At 38.8% G+C, this 22,365-nt stretch overlaps 1 protein-coding gene across 26 annotated transcripts in view; it reads right to left on the reverse strand.

The window, feature by feature from the left end:
* Positions 1-20,969, reverse strand: part of SLC30A6 (solute carrier family 30 member 6) — a 55,455-nt gene extending 34,486 nt beyond the window's left edge. For 6 of the 26 annotated variants that reach the window (XM_078349549.1, XM_078349566.1, XM_002757869.6 and 3 more), the window contains exons 1-5: positions 20,930-20,969; positions 14,872-14,958; positions 10,169-10,253; positions 8,946-8,988; positions 634-699 (exon numbers count right to left, since the gene is read on the reverse strand). In XM_078349549.1, the coding sequence (XP_078205675.1) occupies positions 634-699; positions 8,946-8,988; positions 10,169-10,253; positions 14,872-14,958; positions 20,930-20,932 (284 nt within the window). In that variant the 5' untranslated portion in view covers positions 20,933-20,969. Of the gene's footprint in view, positions 1-633; positions 700-8,945; positions 8,989-10,168; positions 10,254-14,871; positions 14,959-16,220; positions 16,474-20,521 lie in introns of all 26 variants that reach the window. The other 20 variants (XM_078349556.1, XM_078349564.1, XM_078349550.1 and 17 more) reach the window with 8 other exon arrangements.
* Between the last annotated feature and the right edge of the window lie 1,396 nt (positions 20,970-22,365).

Genomic DNA, 22,365 nt, shown 5'->3' on the forward strand with positions numbered 1-22,365 from the left:
TAGAAGATACACTAACATGAAAATCCTTTGTACTTGCTCTAGCTAAAATAAACTCCCAAATAAATTCCGAAAATATTAAAGAACTTAATGTGAAACTTTAAAAAAATATTTGCTTTATAAAATACAAAAAACCTAATGTGAACATTTTATTTTAATATGATTAATACTTTAAATATTTATGTTTCTTAGAAGATGCTTTTCTATTTTCTTTTTTTATTTTTTGAAATGGAGTCCTGCTCTGTCACCCAGGCTGGAGTGCAGTGCATGATCTCAGCTTACTGTAACCTCCATCTCCTGGGTTCAAGTGATTCTCCCGCCCCAGACTCCCAAGTAGCTGGGATTACAGGTGCACACCACCACACCTGGTTATTTTTTGTACAGATGGTGTTTTGCCATGATGAGCAGGCTGGTCTCGAACTCCTAACTTCAGGTGATCTGCCTGCCTTGGCCTCCCAAAATGCTGGATTACAGGCGTGAGCCACTGGGCCCAATCTATCTATTTTCACTATCTGATCATCATTTCACTAAGTAGGCAGCATTTACTTTCCAAAAAACTCTAGCTAGCTCTTTATTGTCTACTATAAATACTTTAGTACTCATAAGTTAGCAGAAAATAAAATAATTTGAACTTACCCAAATGAATAGACAGGGCTAGGTTTCCTCATTGTTACCCAGTAACTTATTAAACATGTCATTAAACTAAGTAAAAAGAAAAATAAATTTAGCATTAGAACTAGAAGAGAACATATGAAGAGAAATTAAGTCTTCAGAATTTCTAAGTGGTTGAAAGTTCTCCGTGTCTGAACAGACTAAATTAATAATAAATTATTCTAATAATGTATTAAATAAATAATTCTAGTAATTTACCATTAATGACAGTGAGCATCTGAACATGTGATATAGTTGGAAGATTTTAACATGTGAAGGAACAGAATGAAGTTATAATACATCATTAAGTCAGTTAAGTAGAACCTAAACTCATACTTCCACTACCCAATGTTATCTACCCTAAATGGTTTCCGTAACTGAAAATGCTAAAAAAAATGACACATGATAAATTTTAACTTTGATATGTTTCATTTCATCTTTTTTGAAAGTTAAACTAAATATTAATGATACCTTGACAACCTTCTGAATGATACAAAATTATGTTCATTTTCCAAGTCTAGTACAGATTCACTCTAAAACAAGTTACTAGAGTATGAAATTAGCTAACAACTATCTGTGTCAGACTCAATTAAATATGTTAGTCACCTGATTAATGAAATAAATCCTTTTTTTTTTTTTTTTTTTAAGACAGAGTCTTGCTCTATTGCCCAGGGTGGAGTGCAGTGGTATCATCTCAGCTCACTGCAACCTCTGCCTCCTAGGTTCAAGTGATTCTCCTGCCTCAGCCTCCTGAGTGGCTGGGATTACAGATGTGTGCCACCGCACCCAGCTAGTTTTTATTTTTTTAGTAGAGATGGGGTTTTTGCCATGTTGGCCAGGCTGGTCTCGAACTCCCCGCCTCAAGTGATCCACCTGCCTTGGCCACCCAAAGTGCTGGGATTACAGGCGTGAGCCACCAAGCCTGGCCGAAAAGACATCCTTATAATATACTCCTATCTCATGGATCCTGAAGACATCAAAGTATTTTCTAATCCTTAAATGGAAATATGAAAGACTCCAGGAAACAGGGAGTCAAGAGTCTGTCTCCCTAGCTCACAATTCCTCAATTCTCAGTTATTAACTATCCTTCATTTCTTTCTCCATATATACACTTACAGAGGGAACTGGTATGTCCTTAACATGACTGTATGGTCATGTTAAGGGTCCTCAACCACAGCTGACTCACCCACAGATAGGTACCTGAATCTAGGCTGGCTTTGAATGGATGGATAATTTTTGACATTGCATCAGATAAAGCCAGTCAAATGAGTTTCTGCAGTCAGAAATATACAATTAGGCTGGGGGTGGTGGCTCATGCCTGTAATCTTAGCACTTTGGGAGGTCACCGCAGGTGGATCACTTGAGAGCCCAGGAATTCAAGACCAGCCCTCAGCAACATGTAGAGACTCTGTCACCACAAAAATATACAAAAATTAGCCTGGTGTGGTAGTGAGTGACTGTAGTCCCTGCAACTCCAGAGGATGAGGTAGGAGGATTGCCTGAGCCCAGAAGATTGCAGCTGCAGTGAGATGTGACTGCGTCACTGTATTCTTAGCCTGGGTAAAAGAATGATACCTTTTTTTTTTTTTTTTTTGGAGACAAGGTATCATTTTTTTTGAGACAAGGTATCAAAAAAAAAAAAAAAAAAAAAGAATGATACCTTGTCTCAAAAAAAAAAAAAACTCTGAAACTGTTACTATAGTTCATCACTTTTAAGAAGTACATATTTTCGCTGGGCGTGGTGGCTCTAATGCAAGCACTTTGGAGGCCAAGGCGGGCGGATCACCTGTGATCAGGAGTTCAAGACCAGCCTGAACAACATGGTGAAACCCCATCTTAAAAAAAAAAATATATATATATATATATATATATTTTCATATCTTAATAATCCTAAAATCAGGGTTAGTCTCACAACTTACAGTGTATCACAGCTGAATTAGCAGCATTTTTCTTGGGGACACATAAAATAAATATTTGTCATATAACTGTTGGTATCTAATATTTGATGCAATATGGTATACTGATCAAATTTACTTCCCATTACTACATAAATCTAAAAAACAGCATCCATTTATTAATAAATCATTCAATATATTTTATTTCATTTATAGGTATAAATCATTTTAATTTCCATAGTTTAATAATACTACTTTGTTACTAATGTTCTTCAATAAAATATATTTCTACACCTCTTTGTAAAACAGTAGCATTTTTAACACTTAATACTCTAAAATCAGATATCCACTTTATTCTGTTTGGATACTAGTGAAGCTCTAAATGACCCTAAATCACACCTTTCTTCTGAAATGTTATATATCGATAGCTAACTTATATGGCAGATTATGAGCCTCTAAAGAAAGAAACTTCTTCAAATTAAATGAAAAGATTTTACTTATGAACCTTAAGACATTAGGGAAACAGTATTATTATATTTTAAAAACTGTACTATTTTTATTACTATTAGTTTGTTATTATCAAATATGGTTGATAACATTAATAACTTTCTCCAAATTTTAAATATACGTGTGGGCTGAGCACAGTGGCTCACGCCTCTAATCCCAGAACTTTGGGAGGCCAAGGCGGGTGGACCGCCTGAGGTCAGGAGTTCGAGACCAGCCTGGCCAACATAGTGAAACCCCATCTTTACCAAAAATACAAAAATTAGCCAGGAGTGGTGGTGGGTGCCTGTAATCCCAGCTACTCAGGAGGCAAAGACAAGATAATCACTTGAGCCCTGGAGGTGGAGGCTGCATGCAGTGAGCTGAGATCGTGCCACTGCACTCCAGCTTAGATGACAAAGCAAGACCCTATCTCAAAAATAAATAAAATAAAATGTATGTATATATCTATTTATTTTTAAAACAGGGTCTCTCCTTTCATTTTTATATATTTATTTACATTTGAGATAGGGTATTAGTCTTTCACCAAGACCCAAGACCGGAGTACAGTGATGCAATCATAGATCACTGCAGCCTTGACTTCTTGGGCTCAAGTGATCCTACTGCCCCAGCCTCCTGAGTAGCTGGAATTACATGTTTGGCTAATTTTTTAAACATTTTTGTAGAGAAGAGGTAGGTTTCATTGTATTGCCAAGGCTGGTCTTGAACTCCTGGGTTCAAGGGTTCTGTTCACCTTGGCCTCTAAAAGTGCTGGAATTACAGACATGAGCCACTGTGCCTGGTCTATAGGGTCTCTCTCTGTCACTAAGGCTGGAATACAGTGGCAAGATCATAGCTCACTGCAGCCTTAAAATCCTGGGCTCAAATGTCCTCCTGCCTTAGTCTCCTAAAGCACTGGGATTAGAGGCATGAGCCACTACTCTTGGTTATAACATATTTTAAACTGCTTTTATTTTTAAATTGGCATTTTATTTATATAATTAAAATATAAAATTTACAAAAAAGATATATAGTGTAAAGAATCTAAACTTGTCTCCCTGCCAGTCTTCCTCCTCAAAGACACCTATTATTATCAGTTTCTTGTTTATCTTTCCTATGTATATTTATGCAAATACAAGCAAATGAATATAGTGTATAGATGTGTATATATGTGTGTATTCCTATTCTTTCCTCCTTTTTAATACAATTTGCAGCATACTATATATACTGTTGAGTATCTTGCTTTTTCCCTTCATGAGAACCTCTAAACCATAGAATGCTTTGACTTTATGTTTAGGCTACATAATATTTAATTACATATATAACTGGGTTCTCTATACCCAGCAAGATCAGTTTCATCTATTCCTAGAAATGTAAATTCTTGGGTCCTACCCTATGCCTCCTGTGTCAGAAACTCTGGAAATGAAGCAATATGTATTTTAACAAGACCTTCCAAGTAATTCTGATGTATGGTTACGTTTGAGAATTCTATGGCATGTATATACCATAAATATGGGGTATACATGCCCCATAATTTATTTCATCATTCACATACTGATTTCCAATCTTTTGTACTGAATACCCTCATACACAACTCATTTTTAACCACAAAAATATATCTATACTATAAGTTACTAGAAAAGGAACTGCTATGTTTAAGGTTGTGGGCATTTACAAATTTAATCAATATTGCCAAACTGACCTCAAGATGCTGCACCAATTTATATTCCCACCAGCAATGTATAAAAGTGCCTGTTTCCGTCTGGGCCTCACACCTCTAATACCAGCACTTTGGGAGGCCGAGGTGGCAGATCATGAGGTCAAGAGATTGAGACCAATCTGGCCAACATGGTGAAACCCTGTCTCTACTAAAAACAGAAAAAGTAGCCAGGCATGATGGTGCATGCCTATAATCCTAGGTACTTGGGAGGCCGAGGCAGGAGAATCACTTGGACCCAAGAGGCAGAGCTTACAGTGAGTTGAGATCATACCATTGCACTCCAGCCTGGGTAACACAGCAAGACTTTGTCTCAGAAAAAAAAAAAAGAAAATTTAACCATAAATTTTCATGACCTTAGATTAGGTCATGGTTTCCTAGACAAAACACTCAAAGCATAACCATCAAAGAAAAAGAGATCTGGACTTCTTCAAAACTGAAAACTTAAAAAAAAAAAGGAAAACTTTTGGGCTTCAAAGGACTCCATCAAGTGAAAAGACAACCCACAGAATGTGAGAAAGTTTCTGCAAAGCATATATCTGATTTGTATCTAGAATATAAGAAACTCAACAATGAAAAGACAACTAATCTAAAAAATAGGCAAATTATATGAACAGGCAAGTCTCCAAAAAATATACAAATAATCAAGAAACACATGAAAAGATGTTTAACCTCACTGTTCATTAAGAAAATGCAAATCAAACGCAGGAAACACCACTTCACACCTACTAGGATGACTATAATAAAAAGATAATAATGAGAGTTGGTGAGGATATGGGGAAATTGGAATCCTTATACTCTACCGGTAGAAATGAAAAATGCTGCATTCATTTTGGAAAACAATCTGACAGTTCCCCTCAGATGGTTAAAGAGAGTTATATGACCCTGCAATTCTACTTCCAGGTATTTACTCAAGAGAAATGAAAACCTATGTCTAAACAAAAACATATACAAATATTCACAGCAGCCTTACTCATAATAGCCAAAACGTAGAAACAATCCTAAATGTCCATCAACTAGAACAAATAAAATGTCGTACTGAATAAATAAATAAACAATAAAATGTGGTATGGCCATACAATTCAGCAATAAAAAGAAAGAGCATGAAATGCATCTCTACCAAAAATATAAAAAAGGTTAGCCAGGCATGGTGGCATGTATCTATGGTCCCAGCTACTTGGGAGGCTGAGGCGGGAGGACTGCTTGAGGCCAGGAGGCAGAGGTTTCAGTGAGCTAAGATTGTACCGTGGCACTCCAGCCTGGGTGACAGAGTAAGATCCCAACTCAAAAAAAAAAAAAAAAAAAAAAAAGAGTAACTATTGATATATGCTACAACAAAACAGAAAAGCATTAAGCTGAGAAGACAGTCATAAAGGACTGTATATTGTATGATTCCACTCATGTGAAATGTCCAGAGTAGGCAAACCTTTCAAGAGAAAAAAGGTTAGTAGTTGCCTAGGCTGGAGAAGAGAATGGAATGACTGGGAGAATGGAATGACTGCAGAGTAATAGCTAAGCGGAGTGGTTTCATTTTGAGATAATGAAAATACTGTAGGATGGGCATGGTGGCTCACGCCTGTGATCCCAACACTTTGGGAGGCCAAGATGGGCCGATCACTTGAGGCCGGGAGTTCAAGACCAGTCTGGCCAACACGGTGAAACCCAATCTCTACTAAAAAATACAAAAATTAGCTGTGCATGGTGGTGCACATCTGTATTCCCAGCTACTTGGGAGTCTGAAGCAGGAGAATGGCTTGAACCTGGAAGTGGAAGTTGCAGTGAGCTCAGATCGTGCCACTGTACTCCAACCTGGGCGACAGAGTGAGACTCTGTCTCAAAAAAAAAAAAAAAAAAAAGGAAAAGAAAATATTATGAAGTTGTTTATGGTGATGAATACACAACTCTATGTATGAAGACACTAAAAGTTATTTTAAGGCATATGAATTATAATATCTCAATAAATCCTTTTTTTTTTTTTTTTTGAGACAGAGTCTTGCTCTGTTGCCCCGTGCAGTGCTGGAGTGCAGTGGTGCAATCTCGGCTCACTGCAATCTCTGACTCCCGGTTTCAAGCAATTCTCCTGCCTCAGCCTCTAGAGTAGGTGAGACTACAGGTGTCCGCCACCACGCCCGGCTAATTTTTGTATTTTTAGTAGAGATGGGGTTTCACCATATTGGCCATGCTAGTCTCGAACTTCTGATCTTGCAATCTGCCCGCCTCGGCCCACCAAGGTGCTGGGATTACAGGCATAAGCCACCTCGCCTGGACCAGTAAAGCCATTTTTTTAAAAAACAAAAGAGCACATGTTTCCCTAGCACACTCAATGACACAAGCATACTCAAATATTTTATCTTTCCCAATGTTATAGGCAAACCAGCATCTCGAGTAATTTTAATTTGCATTTCTCTGTTAGTGAAAATGAGCAACTTTTCATATCATTTATATTTCCTTTTCTGTAAACTCTGTATGAATTATAAATTTTTTTCTTCCTTCATTTTCTTTGTCTTTGTGTTATTAACTATTAGCAAAATTAGCAATTTGAGAGATGAATTACAAATATCTTCTCAGGTTATTTTCTGTCTACACTGACATTTGCTACCTAGAGTTTTTAACTTTAATATAATTAAAGTTATAAATATTTTCTGTTTCGTTTTTCAGAAGAAGTTTTGCTCTTCTTGCCCAGGCTGGAGTATGGTAGCATGATCTCGGATCTCAGCTCACTGCAACCTCTACCTCCTGGGTCCAAGTGATTCTTGTGCTTCAGTCTCTGAAGCACCTGGGACTACAGGCAAACACCACCCCGCCTGGCAAATTTTGTATTTTTAGTAGAGACCAGGTTTTACCATGTTGGCCAGGCTGGTCTCAAACTCCTGACCTCAAGTGACCCACTTGCCTTGGCCTCCCAAAGTGCTCGGATTACAGGCATATGCCACTATGCCTGGCCTTGTTTCCGTTTTTTCTTTTTTTTAGAGACAGGGTCTCACTCTCTTGCCCAGGCTGGAGTGCAGTAGCATGATCATGGCTGCAGCCTAGAATACCAGGGCTCAAGTAAACCTCCCACCTCTGCCTCCTGACTCCTGAACAGCTAGGATCACAGGCCCACTCCATCACATTTGACTATTTTTATTTTTTTTAGACATGAGATCTTGCTGTGTTGCCCAGCCTGGTCTTGAACTTCTGGCCTTAAGTGATCTTCCCACATCAGCCTCCCAAATTGCTGGGATTACAGGTATGAGCTGTGGCACCTGGCCCAATACTTTATGTCATCTTTAATTATCCTAAGTAATTTAAGTCTGTTACACAGCCTTCTATTCATTTTTTTCACATAAATTTTAGAATAAGCTTGTTTAGTTTGATTAACTTGAGAGAGAATTGACTTTTTAAAAAAATGATTTGAAGTTGTTCCTAAGTACATGATTTACCTTTTTTTAAAGGTCTTTTTTGTCTTTCAGAATCATTTTGAAGTTATTTTCATAAATATCTTGTTTGTACACATCTTGTTAAGTTTATGCCTGGACATTTATCTTTTCTGTTTTTATGTAAATAAAAGGTTTTCTGCCTCTAATTACTGTTTTTTATTGTTGTTTGTTTTTTGAGACAGAGTCTTGCTTTATCACCCAGGCTGGAGTGCAGTGGCATGATCTCGGCTCACTGCAACTTCCGTCTCTGGGGTTCAAGCGATTCTCCTGCCTCAGCCCCCTGAGTAGCTGGGACTATAGGTGCATGCCACCAGGCCTGGTTAATTTTTATATTTTTAGTAGAGACAAGGTTTCACCATGTTGGCCAGGCTGGTTGTAACCCCCTGACCTCAAGTGATCCACCCACCTCAGCTTCCCAAAGTGCTGAGATTACAGGCATGAGCCACCCCACCCATCCTCTAATTACTATTACGCCTCTAATTACTGCTGTTTGTGTGTTTGTTCTATACTGATAATTTTACTCATTCAGTATTTTCCTTTAAGCAAAGAAAACTTCTTCATAATCTACTTTTTCTCTCCATAGATATGCCTATTCCAGACATTTCACATAAACGAAATCATACAATATGTGGTTCTTTATGACTGTCTTCATGTGTAATGTTTTTATTGTTTTCTTGTAAGATATCAGCAGTTGCTCTTTTTATTGCTGAATTATATGATTATACCACATTTCTACCAAATTCCTTATTGGCTCCAAAACATTAAGATTTCCTAAAAACTTACCTAAAAAGATCAAAAATGGTCAGATAAGTATAGGCAGTTAAAGCTGCAAAACAAAACAACAAAATGATTAAAATATTATTGAATCCTTTAAAAAAATACAGTAAGTCACCAAAATTATTTCTACCAGAGGTAACCATTACCAAAAGAACTTTTGAGTCACTGGCCAACCTCATGTATTGGCAGTTATCTAACACATTTGATAGATATATGTAGCCAAAGCTGGTTAGTAGAAAAGCTTACTTTCCAACCTGATTTTTCCATTAGGAAAAGTGAAGCAACGAAATGTTCAAAAGCCCTGTTACCATTTTTTCTGCCTGCTTCTGTAATCTCGACACTATTTCAAATGTATTGTTTGAATAACAGAACAAAAGAAGAATGCATTAAAAAACATAGACACAAGAAAAAAATTACAGAATTTCCATTTTAAAGAAAAGCCAACAAACCTCAAAATCTAACTTATAAACTGCATAAAGTTCTAATCTACTACATTAAAAAAAATCTCTGGCCAGGTGTGATGGCTCATGCCTGTAATCCCAGCACTTTGGGAGGCCAAGGAGGGTAGATCACGAGGTGAGAAGTTAGACCAGCCTGGCCAACATAGTAAAACCCGGTCTCTACTAAAAATACAAAACAAAAAAAATTAGTCAGGCATGGTGGCATGCACCTGTAATCCTAGCTACCTGGGAGGCTGAGGCAGGACAATCACATGAACCCAGGAGGCAGAGGGTGCCATGAGCCAAGATCACATCACTGCACTCCAGCCTGGGCAACAGAGCAAGACCCTGTCTCCAAAAAAACCCAAAAAACCACAAATTTCTAAATAGATTTAACAAATTTTAAAAAAAAATAACAGCTTATTTAAAATGATAATGGCCGGGTATGGTGGCTCATGCCTGTAATCCCAGCACTTTCCGAGGCTGAGGTGGGTGATCACTTGAGCTCAGATGTTTGAGACCAGCCTGGGCAACACAGCGAGACCCCATTTCTATCTTAAAATATATTTTAAAAAGAAAAAAACTTAAAAAAAAAGATACTATCCGACCAAATGAACAAAATCTTATAGTTTACAGGGAAGTTTTAAATATACTCCCTCATTTAAATCATTTAGAGTTATATGCATTGCAGAATAATACATTCTTTGTAAAGGAAGATAAAGCTTTATTTCCAATGAAAAAAATAAAAGTGAAAATAATAAATCCATAAAAATACAAATGGTGACATACCTATACTATTAGTAGAACTGCACCACATAAGCAGGAAGCCAGTACATACCAAATTTATTACACCAAAGAGCAGTATCTTCCAGGACTGTGAAAATAAAAATCACTCTTATGTGTACAGTAGTGATAAACTTCACAGGGTCTGTTCAAGTTGCTATAATTTATACTCTGATATTCAAAGGAATAAACATAACTTCCTACAAAAAGCCTATCACACTTTCTGCAACTACCAAAATTATCATCAGCTAAGTTATTATAGTATACAAGAGTAAAAGAGTAATTCCAGGAGAGTTGTTCAAGAGAAAATAAATTCTGATATAGAAATTCTCAAACAGTTGAGAAAAATATACATGCATATGCCTATCATTTTGTCTCTATAAATACTTATTATAGAGACTATGATGAAGCAAATGGGGCCAAATGTAAGCAACTGTTGAATCAGAATAAAGGGCATAATGATGTTCCTAAAAGTTACTAATCTTGGCCTGGTGCAATGGCTCACACCTGTAAGCCCAGCACTTTGAAAGGCCGAGGCAAGTGAATCACTTGAGGTCAGGAGTTTGAGACCAGCCTGGTCAACATGGTGAAATCCCATCTCTACTAAAATAAAAAATTAGCCAGACATGGTGGCAGGTGCCTGTAATCCCAGCTACCTGGGAAGCTGAGGCAGAAGAATCACTCGAACCAGGGAGGTGAAGGTTGCAGTGAGCTGAGATCATGCCACTGCACTCCAGCCTGGATGACAGAGCAAGACTCCATCTCCAAAAAAAAAAAAAAAGTACTGACCTTGGCTGTTCAACATCAATCAAGTAAGGTGAGAAATAAGGACAGATCCTGATTTTGACAATACGAGGTTACTGTTACCTTGTAAAAGCTATTTATATGAATTAATGGGGACTAGTGCCAAACCGGTCTCTGTTTAATAGAGATGGGGAGAAGAGAAGGTGAATACAGAGTACTGACAATTCTTTTGTGTTTGCTACAAAAGCAAGCTGAGAAATGAAGCAACCCCTGAGAGTGGAACTTATTACATGTAATTACAATGCAAGAAAGAGGAGAATGATGCAAGAAAAACAATAATACAAGAAACGGAACAATTTAGGGACATCATCTTTCAGTAGGCAACAAGTGGAAGGACTGGCCTTATAGAGGAGAACTGAAAGCTTGTCCAGAGAAATAGGAGGAAGGGCGGAGTGGTGGGTGATGTGCTAATGATAGGATATAGAGGTTTTCTTCTGATTACTTCTTTTCCCTGGGTGAAACAGAAAGCAAGATCATTGAGTTAGTGTGAGGATGAAGAAGGCGTTAGAAGCTTGAGGATAGAAATGAAAGAACATGGTATGAAACAGCCATTAGGAAACTGGAAAATTGAATGAAAGAAGGAAATATAGAATGAAAGAATATAGGCAGCGCTAATGGTCTGTTTGATCATGAATTCAAAGTGAGAATTCTCAGGTTGTATTCAGTTGCTTTCATGTAAGTACAGAGTAGAAAGAAAGTGAACTTAATGAAAGTTAGGGATTTTCCAGGAATTATGACAGAGGGAAGGGGAGCACAAAAGAGTTAAGAGCATATACAAGAAAATGATACTAGCTGCGAGTGGTGGTGGACCCCTGTAATCCCAGCTACTCAAGAGGCTGAGGCAGGAAAATCCCTTGAGCCCAGGAGTTCAAGAGCAGCCTAGATAATATAGCAAGATTCTTTTTTTTTTTTATTTTTTATTGCATTTTAGGTTTTGGGGTACATGTGCAGAGCATGCAATACAGTTGCATAGGTACACACATGGCAGTGTGTTTTGTTTGCTTTCTCCCCTTCACCCACATTTGGCATTTTTCCCCAGGCTATCCCTCCCCACCTCCCCCTCCCACTGGCCCTCCCCTTTTCCCCCCAATAGACCCCAGTGTTTAGTACTCCCCTCTCTGTGTCCATGTGTTCTCATTTTTCATCACCCTCCTATGAGTGAAAATATGCGGTGTTTCATTTTCTGTTCTTGTGTCAAGTTTGCTGAGAATGATGTTCTCCAGATTCATCCATGTCCCTACAAACGACACGAACTCATCATTTCTGATTGCTGCATAATATTCCATGGTGTATATGTGCCACATTTTCCCAATCCAGTCTATCATCAATGGGCATTTGGGTTGGTTCCAGGTCTTTGCTATTGTAAACAGTGCTGTAATGAACATTCGTGTGCATGTGTCCTTATAGTAGAACGATTTATAGTCCTTTGGGTATATACCCAGTAATGGGATTGCTGGGTCAAATGGAATTTCTATTTCTAAGGTCTTGAGGAATCGCCACACTGTCTTCCACAATGGTTGGACTAATTTACACTCCCACCAACAGTGTAAAAGTGTTCCTTTTTCTCCACATTTTCTCCACATCCTCTCCAGCATCTGTTGTCTCCAGATTTTTTAATGATCGCCATTCTAACTGGCGTGAGATGGTATCTCAATGTGGTTTTGATTTGCATCTCTCTGATGACCAGTGACGATGAGCATTTTTTCATATGATTGTTGGCCTCATATATGTCTTCTTTCGTAAAGTGTCTGTTCATATCCTTTGCCCACTTTTGAATGGGCTTGTTTTTTTCCTGTAAATCTGTTTGAGTTCTTTGTAAATTCTGGATATCAGCCCTTTGTCAGATGGGTAGACTGCGAAAATTTTTTCCCATTCTGTTGGTTGCCGATTCACTCTAGTGACTGTTTCTTTTGCCGTGCAGAAGCTGTGAAGTTTCATTAGGTCCCATTTGTCTGTTTTGGCTTTTGTTGACAATGCTTTTGGTGTTTTGTTCATGAAGTCCTTGCCTACTCCTATGTCCTGGATAGTTTTGCCTAGATTTCCTTCTAGGGTTTTTATCGTGCCAGGTCTTATGTTTAAGTCTTTAATCCATCTGGAATTAATTTTAGTGTAAGGTGTCAGGAAGGGGTCCAGTTTCTGCTTTCTGCACATGGCTAGCCAGTTTTCCCAACACCATTTGTTAAATAGGGAATCCTTTCCCCATTGCTTTTGTCAGGTTTATCAAAGATTGTATAGTTGTAGATATGTTGTGTTGCCTCCGGTGCCTCTGTTTTGTTCCATTGGTCTATATCTCTGTTTTGGTACCAGTACCATGCTGTTTTGATTACTGTAGCCTTGTAGTATATAGTTTGAAATCCGGTAGTGTGATGCCCCCTGCTGTGCTCTTTTTGCTTAGAATTGATTTGGCTATGCGGGCTCTCTTTTGGTTCCATATGAAGTTCATGGTGGTTTTTTCCAGTTCTGTGAAGAAAGTCAATGGTAGCTTGATGGGGATAGCATTGATTCTGTAAATTACTTTGGGCAGTATAGCCATTTTCACGATATTAATTCTTCCTAACCATGAACATGGAATGTTTCTCCATCTGTTTGTGTCCTCTCTGATTTCGTTGAGCAGTGGTTTGTAGATCTCCTTGAAGAGGTCTCTTACGTTCCTTGTGAGTTGTATTCCAAGGTATTTTATTCTTTTTGTAGCAATTGTGAATAGCAGTTCGTTCTTGATTTGGCTTTCTTTAAGTCTGTTTTTGGTGTAGACGAATGCTTGTGATTTTTGCACATTGATTTTATATCCTGAGACTTTGCTGAAGTTGCTTATCAGTTTCAGGAGTTTTTGGGCTGAGGCGATGGGGTCTTCTAGATATACTATCATTTTGTCTGCAAATTGAGACAATTTGGCTTCCACCTTTCCTATTTGAATACCCTTTCTTTCTTTTTCTTGCCTGATTGCTCTGGCTAGTACTTCCAGTACTATATTGAATAGGAGTGGTGAGAGAGGGCATCCTTGTCTAGTGCCGGATTTCAAAGGGAATGCTTCCAGTTTTTGCCCATTCAGTATGATATTGGCTGTTGGTTTGTCATAAATAGCTTTTATTACTTTGAGATACGTTCCATCGATACTGAGTTTATTGAGGGTTTTTAGCATAAAGGGCTGTTGAATTTTGTCAAATGCCTTCTCTGCGTCAATTGAGATAATCATGTGGTTTTTGTTTTTGGTGGGAGGGAAATGATAATGATGAAGCATAGAATCTAAGTTGAATAAGGAAGCAGATGAGGATAAGGGAGTTGAAAAGAAGTAAAAATATGGCAGAGTTTCAATTGGAGTGCTCACTGGTACTGCTTATTATTGTTTCATTGAAGCTAGCTTTACTTAAAAGTCATCAAATATTTACTGGGTGCTTATATTGTACTTCTATTAAAGGGTGAGCAAAATAGAGATAGTCACATCCCTCAGAGAGTTTATAATTTAGACAACAATGAGAAGCATGAAACACAATAACTAGAAGGTTTACATTGGTGGTCTGAAAGGATGGCAATTACATCTTTCTATTTACAGTCTCAAAGCAGGACATATTTTTTTTGCCTACATTAAAAATGAGAAAACATGGCTTTAGACTGGATCCATTTATTTTTTTGAAATCTTAATAACAAAAAGCAATCACAAAACCATTTTTCTTTAAAACACTTCAGAATTAGAATCAAAACTGTAACAGAAGCTTCCTACCAAAGCAAAACAATTCAACACCAAATGACTGCAATTTCACACTAAAAAAAATATTTTTCCCACACAGAAAAATGAAAACAGTGTGGTGGGATCAACAGTGATTTCTATTTGCCTTAAAAATTATCTTTCTCTAATGTTATAATGTTGTTTGTGCAATAATTAAAATTGGGATTAAGGAATAACTTACCCTTCGGTCAGCTGCTACAAGTCTAAATTCCCGTAACAACTTGCCAAAAAAGGATCTTTGTGGTTTTCGAAAGAGATGAATTGTCCCCTTTCAAACAAACAAACAATATACAAATCACCATTTAAGTATTTAATTTTCTTCAGAGTTCCTATGATATAGTGATTCCTATGATATGGTATGATATAGTGGTAATAATAACCAATATTTACTAACTACTCAATATATGCCAAACACTTTTACTAGACACTTTATGTATATTTACAAATTTAATATTCACAATAAACCTGTGTGGTGGAGACAACTTTTAGTAAGTCATCCAAAATCACAGAGCTAGTAAATCGCTGAGTAGAAATTCAAACCCAGGCTTTTTAGCTCCAGACCACACTCTTTATTTTTAAATGGAAAAGGCAATTTGAACCGAAAAAAATATTGTTTGCCAAAAAGCTCTACTGGAAATTTCTACTGAAAATCCACCTAATTAAAGCTATATATATGGCTGTGTTTGGGGCTCCTGCCTGTAATCACAGCACTTTGGGAGGCTGAGGCAGAGCGATCACTTGAGGCCAAGAGTTCAAGACCAGCCTGGCCAACCTGGTGAAACCCCGTCTCTATGAAGAATGTAAAAATTATACTCCAGTTCTCTCCTGAAAAAAATAAAAATAAAAAAAATTAGCTGAGTGTGGGGTGCATGCCTGTAATACTAGTTACTCAGGACGCTGAGGCAGGCCTCAGAATCTCTTGAGTCTGGGAGGTGGAGGTTGCAGTGAGCCAAGATCACGCCACTGCACTTTAGCCTGAACAACAGAATAAGACTCTGTCTCAAAAAGAAAAAAAAAAGCTATATATTTGAAAGTTCAGGGAACTATTATAGTAAAACCCCTGAGATTCTCTCTTAGGCATTCAATCAAAGTATCTGACATCCTGGCTAGTCTCCCTGGCCCCTGCTAGTATATAGTTTGGGGATAGTAAAGATAAGGCTCACCAATGAGAGAGGAGACCAAGTGGCAACGAGAGGGGATTTACCACCCATTTTGGGAAACCCAAATTTGGGAAACCATATGGGAAAGCCTTAGCAGAAAGGAGAGTTCACCATATGAGAAATTAACTTACAGCAAAGGCAGTATCCAATATCAGTGGGAGAAAATATTAGCTAGTCAATAATTGGTATTTTGATCAAGGTAATGCTGCACCCTTATCATACTCCTTACTCTAATTTATTATTTTTAAAATTGAATTATAGAATACTTGAAGAAAGTGTGGCTGTATTATTTTATAACCTGGGAGTTGGAGAAGCCTTCCTTAATAGGACATAAAAACCAAGAAGCTCAGCCAGGCACAGTGGCTCACACCTGTAATCCCAGCACTTCGGGAGGCTGAGGCGGGTGGATCACGAGGTCAGGAGTTCAAGACTAGCCTAGGCAACATGGCGAAACCCTGTCTCTACTAAAAATACAAAAATTAGCCGGGCATGGTGGCACGTGCCTGTGGTCCCAGCTACTCGGGAGGCTGAGGCGAAGAATCACTTGAACCCAGGAGGCGGAGGTTGCAGTGAGCCGAGATTGCGCCACTGCACTCCAGCCTGGCAATAGAGCAAGACTCCGTCTAAAAAAAAAAAAAAAAAAAGAATGGGAATAATGCCAAAAGACTTGAGATTACTAATTATTTCAGTTATCATTCAAAAATACTCAGCCTTTCATATGCTGAAAATTTGGCATGGCCCTATTAATTTTTCTGGCATAGGTTTCTAAAAGCAAAACTCTACAGTTACTTTTAAAGAGAATATTTTGTCATTCTAAAGGAAAGTAACTGTCATTCCAGGGGGGAATAATTCTTCACAATTTTTGATGGCCCATACACAGTAATTTGACTGCTAAGTGCCACATACTTAAATTTTTGGATTTTAATTTTAACCAAATCCTTTCCTAGATGGTAAAAGCCACAATCACTATACCAACCTTACTACATTTCTAACTCACTAAAGTTGGTCAATTTGACTCAAACACTGAAGACCCAGAAAGCAGCGGAACTGAGGTATTAACAATTATAAATGTAAAAAACTTTCAGATCCAATGCAAGCATGGTTTTCCTACATAGTTTGCATCTAGAGAGCATTTAAGTGGTTATAAGAAGAGATAACTCATTTCTTCAAAGCTTAGACATATTAGTTGCATTAGGCTGAGACTCAGGAAAAGCAGGAAAAAAGGCCAAACACTAGATATTTGGCATAAAAAAACAACAGCAGAGTGTTGATAATTGTTGATGCCAGGCGACAAGTACAGGGGTGCTTATATTATGGTCTCTCTACTTCTGTGTATGTATGAACATTTTCATAATAGAAAGGTAGTAAGATGACAAGGAAAAAAATATTTTAAAAAGTAAAAATAAAGCACCAGAAAAATGTTACAATTTTATATTCAAATAAAGACTAGTATGTATATATAACCCTATGGCTCTACTAAGCTAATCCAGTTTAAAAAATATATATGCTATTTCTACTTTAGATGTTAATAAATGTTAATAAATTTTTTTCTTGGTTGGCTATGCTGGCTCATGCCTGTAATCCCACCACTTTGGGAGGCTGAGGCAGGAGGATCACTTGAGCTCAGGAGTTCAAGACCAGCCTAGGCAATATACTGAGACTCTGCCTCTACAAAAAATTGAAAAGAAAAAAATTAGCCAGGCATGGTGGTTCACGCCTGTAGTCCCAGCTCCTCAGGATGCCAAGGTGGGAGGATTTTGCATGAGCCCGGGAAGTCAAAGCTGTAGTGAGCCAGGACCACAGCACTTTACTCCAACCTGGGCGACAGTGTGAGACCCTATCTCAAAATAAATATATACGTACATACATATAAATATTATACATGTATATATGTTCTTTTCTTAAAGAATTACAAGTGAGATATTTTGGACCCAAAGATTTAAAAAATTCTGCTTAATACTGTTATTTTTGGACATCTTCTGTTTAACTTCAGCTGACTTTAAGTTTGATTAAGAGAATCAACAAGGTTTCTAAGGGGCAGAAGGTCACTTCTGACACCATGTTCATACTGAAAACAAAACGAAAATTCTAATGTTTGTATCACTCTTCCCAAAATTATATTGGCCCTCCACTGCTATCAAAATAAACTCCAAATTTTACAACCTGAATTTCCAGGTTTACAACTTAGCCTGTTTCTTTCCAGCGTTATCTCTTACTCCAGATAGAAACCCTCAACTCCAGTCTTAATCTCTTACTGTAGATAGAAACCCTCAACTTCAGACTGGTCTACTCTTGTCTCATCATCATACCACTTTTGAGTGAAATGGCCAGATCTGTCTAACTCAAGCTCTTATTCATATAGTGACAAACAAGTATTAGATTAAGAGTAGGGCACAAAGTACTCAGTTTCACTTTTTACATGAAGTCTTACTAGATCATTCCAAATACAGTGTTTGTTATGTGACTTATTTGCATTAACCAAAGTATAGCTTTCACCTTGTTATCTTGCTTTGTAATTTCTTAGTAACTTCGCTAACGATGAGGGCTATTTTTCTTTATATTTTCTAAGAAAGCACTGTTTCACATAGCATGTTCTTACTTTTTTCTCAATATCCTTTAAAACAAACCTTAAATACTGTTTCCCTGCATTACTAATACTAATGTTTCAAGCATAAAGATGTAGTGCCATAGGTTTTCAGTGTTTTATAAAACAGATGTTTATTGAAAACTTCCTCTGGGCCAGGCACTGTACAAGGCTCTAGGAATACCAGAGTGAAACATACAGGTCCTGCTCTCAATGAGCTTACAGTCTACAAAGTGGGAAAGACAAATAAATACACAATTTTTAACATAGTCTGTAAGGATTACAGATGTTATTGGCAAAAAGCACAAGAGATCCAAGTTTAACTTTATTAAATTAGGGCTGTGAGTTAATGAAGGTGTGTAATCTGAAAGACCTCTGAATTTTAATAACCTCTTGTCCCTTTACCTTCAAATCCCTTCAAATCATCAGAATTACAGGCAAATTAAGTTTCCATTATATGTATTCACTTTGTGCAGCTTATGTAACAAAACTGGTATGTGCATGTAAAAGCCCAAGGTACCACCAAAGCATAAAGGAGAAGCAACTAACAGGATACTGGAACATAGGGGAAAGGCTCATGAAAAACAATGAAGGATATATAAGGGTTATACTGATATGGACAGCCAGTAGAGAACAGAAAAATTCAGGCAGATGGAAGGGCATATGCAAATTATGTACAGAAGTCAATTCATACAGCATGATTTGCAATTTGTTCATGGTGGCTGAAAGATGGATATTGCATACATGTATGCATTAAAAAAAAAAAAAAACCGGGCACGGTTGGTGGCTCATGCCTGTAATACCAGCACTATGGGAGGCCAAGGCGGGTGAATCACGAGGTCAAGAGATTGAGACCATCCTGGCCAACATGGAGAAACTCCATCTCTACTAAAAATAAAAAATTAGCACACGCCTGTTATCCCAGCTAGTAGGGAGGCTGTGGCAGGAGAATCGCTTGAACCCAGGAGGTAGAGGTTGCAGTGAGCCAAGATCGCACCATTGCACTTCAGCCTGGGCAACAAGAGTGAAACTCCATCTCAAAGAAAAAAACAGAGAGAGAAAAGCTGTAAAAGTAAGAAGCTTGATAACGGATGGCTTGTATATAAACAGGACTTCATCTTGAGTGCTACAGAACAACAAAAAGAACATTTGAGCAAGGGAGTGATGTGGTCAAATTTTAGAAATATAACTCCGAGTACAGGCTACACAATAATGACTGTTATTTATTTATTTTGAGATGGAGTCTTGCTCTTTTGCCCAGGCTGGAGTGCAATCACATGATCTTGGCTCACTGCAACCTCCGCCTCCTGGGTTCAAGTAATCCCTGGCCTCAGCCTCCCAAGTAGCTGGGATTACAGGTGCCCGCCACCATGCCCAGCTAATTTTTTGTATCTTTAGTAGAGACGGGGTTTCACCATGCCAGGCTGGTCTCAAAATCCTGACCTCGTGATCCACCCGCCTCAGCCTCCCAAAGTGCTGGGATTACAGGCGTGAGCCACCGCGCTCGGCCAATGGTGAAAGTTTTGGAGAGTGTAACTGGCGGCTGTTTGATCATTAGCCAGGGTAAACTTTTACCCATTTTCTGTGTGCAAAAGGACTACAGGAAATTTACAAAATATAAAGTGTGTGAATAAGACATTTTCCCGACCATATCCACTTAAGTAAAAAACTTAGTACAGTGACAAAAGCTTAAGCACAGAAATGTGGTTTCTTTCTCATACATACGTTATCAATAAGTACTCCAGGAATTTTTCTAATAAATCCATTTTCAAAAGGTACACCCCACTTTGACACTCGAAATCCCAACCGCTTATCGTTAAGAGCTATATATTTGAGCTCTAAAGGCAAATACTAATTATAACAAATTTGAGAGAAAACACCATAACCCAACAGCCAAACGTCCTACTGGGTCTTCCTCTAGTTTCTACAAACGCAGAAATAAAACAGCAATAAGACGGTCTATCAACACCTTGACTTTCTTTATTTACTGCGCTTATCGAAGTTGACGCCGTAATCAGGCTACTTAATATTTAGTAAAGCCAAGCTGCAGAGTGAGGCGTCTGTCTTAAAACCCTATTACTACTAACCTTCTTTTTCTTCCGCTGGCGTTATCGCCACTGTTCTAAGAATCACTATCACATTGTTGCTGCGGACTTGTTTTCAGATTTTTTGTTGGTGGTCTAGTTGCTGACGCTGGCCAAAACTTTTATTACATTAAAGAAATCTCGGCAGAAAGAAGTCAGAAACTCGCCAGGAGCTGAAAGCTCGGCCTGCAGCGGGACGGGGATCCTGAGCAACCACGGAACAAGGTGAGAGGCCGAGGGGGACCAGAACTCTGAGGGGAACATTTTGGGAGACAGACGCTCCTTCTAAGGGACCCGACTTCAACTCCAATGACACCCTACTCTGGGTGGTTGAGGGATTTCAAGGCCGCTTCGGAAACAGATAAGCCGAATCCCCTACAGCCGAAACCCTCACCCCACCAGCCAACTCACCATGATAAGGAGCTGCACAGCTCCCGCCGGAAGTCGTTCTAGGTGCTCGTGTTTTCCCAGAACGGAAGGGGTGGGACACCAGAGGGCGATTGGTGTAAAGAAGGCATGGAAGGAAGTGCGTGCCCTGGCGTCCGGGTCCTGCCTCCTTCCCGGCGGCCCCTGCACTCCCTGGCGGTAGGCGGCTAGAGTGGCTCCCTCTGAACCCGCTGAGGGATTGGTCGGGACTTCAAGCGTTGAGGCTAAGGGCAAGGCAAGGAGCAATGAGGAGTTTTTCGTTATGTTAGAAAAATTTCGTTGAGTGCTGAGACGCTTTTACATTGTTTTATGATTTAGCCTTAAGAAAACAGTATTCTAGTTTTACAAGTGAGGAAAGAAGAAGATTAAGAAATTTGCCTCGGCTGGACGCCGTGGCTCACTCCTGTAATCCCAGTACTTTCGATGGCGAGGCAGGCGGATCATTTGAGGTCAGGAATTCGAGACCAGCCTTGCCAACATGACGAAACCGCGGCTCTACTAAAAATACAAAAATTAGCCGGGCGTGGCGGCGCGTGCCTGTAGTCCCAGCTACTCGGGAGGCTGAGGCAGGAGGATCGCTTTAACCCAGGAGGCGGAGGTTGCAGTGAGCCGAGATCGCACCACGGCATTCCAGCCTGGGCGACAGAGCGAGACTCCGTCTCAAAAAAAAGAAATTTGACTTGATTCATACATCTAGTTTGCTGTAGTAGCAGAATTTGAACTCGGGCTAATGGTCTACTTATTAAAATACTATTTGAATATTCTAAAATTGATACTATTATAGAAGTAATGTTAATTAGAAAACTTGGAAAATAAACATTAAATTCATTCGATAAAGATTGAATCTGTAGCATGTGTGTTTGTCAGGTACTGGCCTTGTGGAAATTATATTCTGGTAAGAAGCAACAGAAGTAGGGATAAATATTTTTTTTTTTTTTTTTTTTTTAAGACGGGGTTTCACCATGTTGGTCAGGCTGGTCTTAAACTCCCAACCTCAGGCGACCCGCCTGCCTTGGCCTCCAAAGTGCTTGGATTACAGGCATGAGTCACCACGCTCAACCCAGATAAGTAAAATTATTAAAGATGTTTCATATACTCCTTATACACATAGCCTCAGGGTAATTTTATGCAATTTTAAAAAGCGTGTGTGTATCGAACAACATTTTGACTACAATTTTTTTTTTTTGAAGCAGAGTCTCGCTGTGTCGCCAGGCTCCAGGCTGGACTGCAGTGGCGCGATCTCGGCTCCCTGCAACCTCCACCTCCCGCGTTCAAGCAATTCTGCCTCAGCCTCCCGAGTAGCTGGGACTACAGGCGCCCTGCCACCACGCCCGGCTAATTTTTGTAGTTTTTAGTAGAGACAGGGTTTCACCATGTGGCCAGGATGGTCTCGATTTCTTGACCTCATGATCCGCCTGCCT

The sequence above is a fragment of the Callithrix jacchus genome, chromosome 14 (genome assembly GCF_049354715.1).
Source record: "Callithrix jacchus isolate 240 chromosome 14, calJac240_pri, whole genome shotgun sequence".
NCBI classification, from domain to species: Eukaryota; Metazoa; Chordata; class Mammalia; order Primates; family Cebidae; genus Callithrix; species Callithrix jacchus.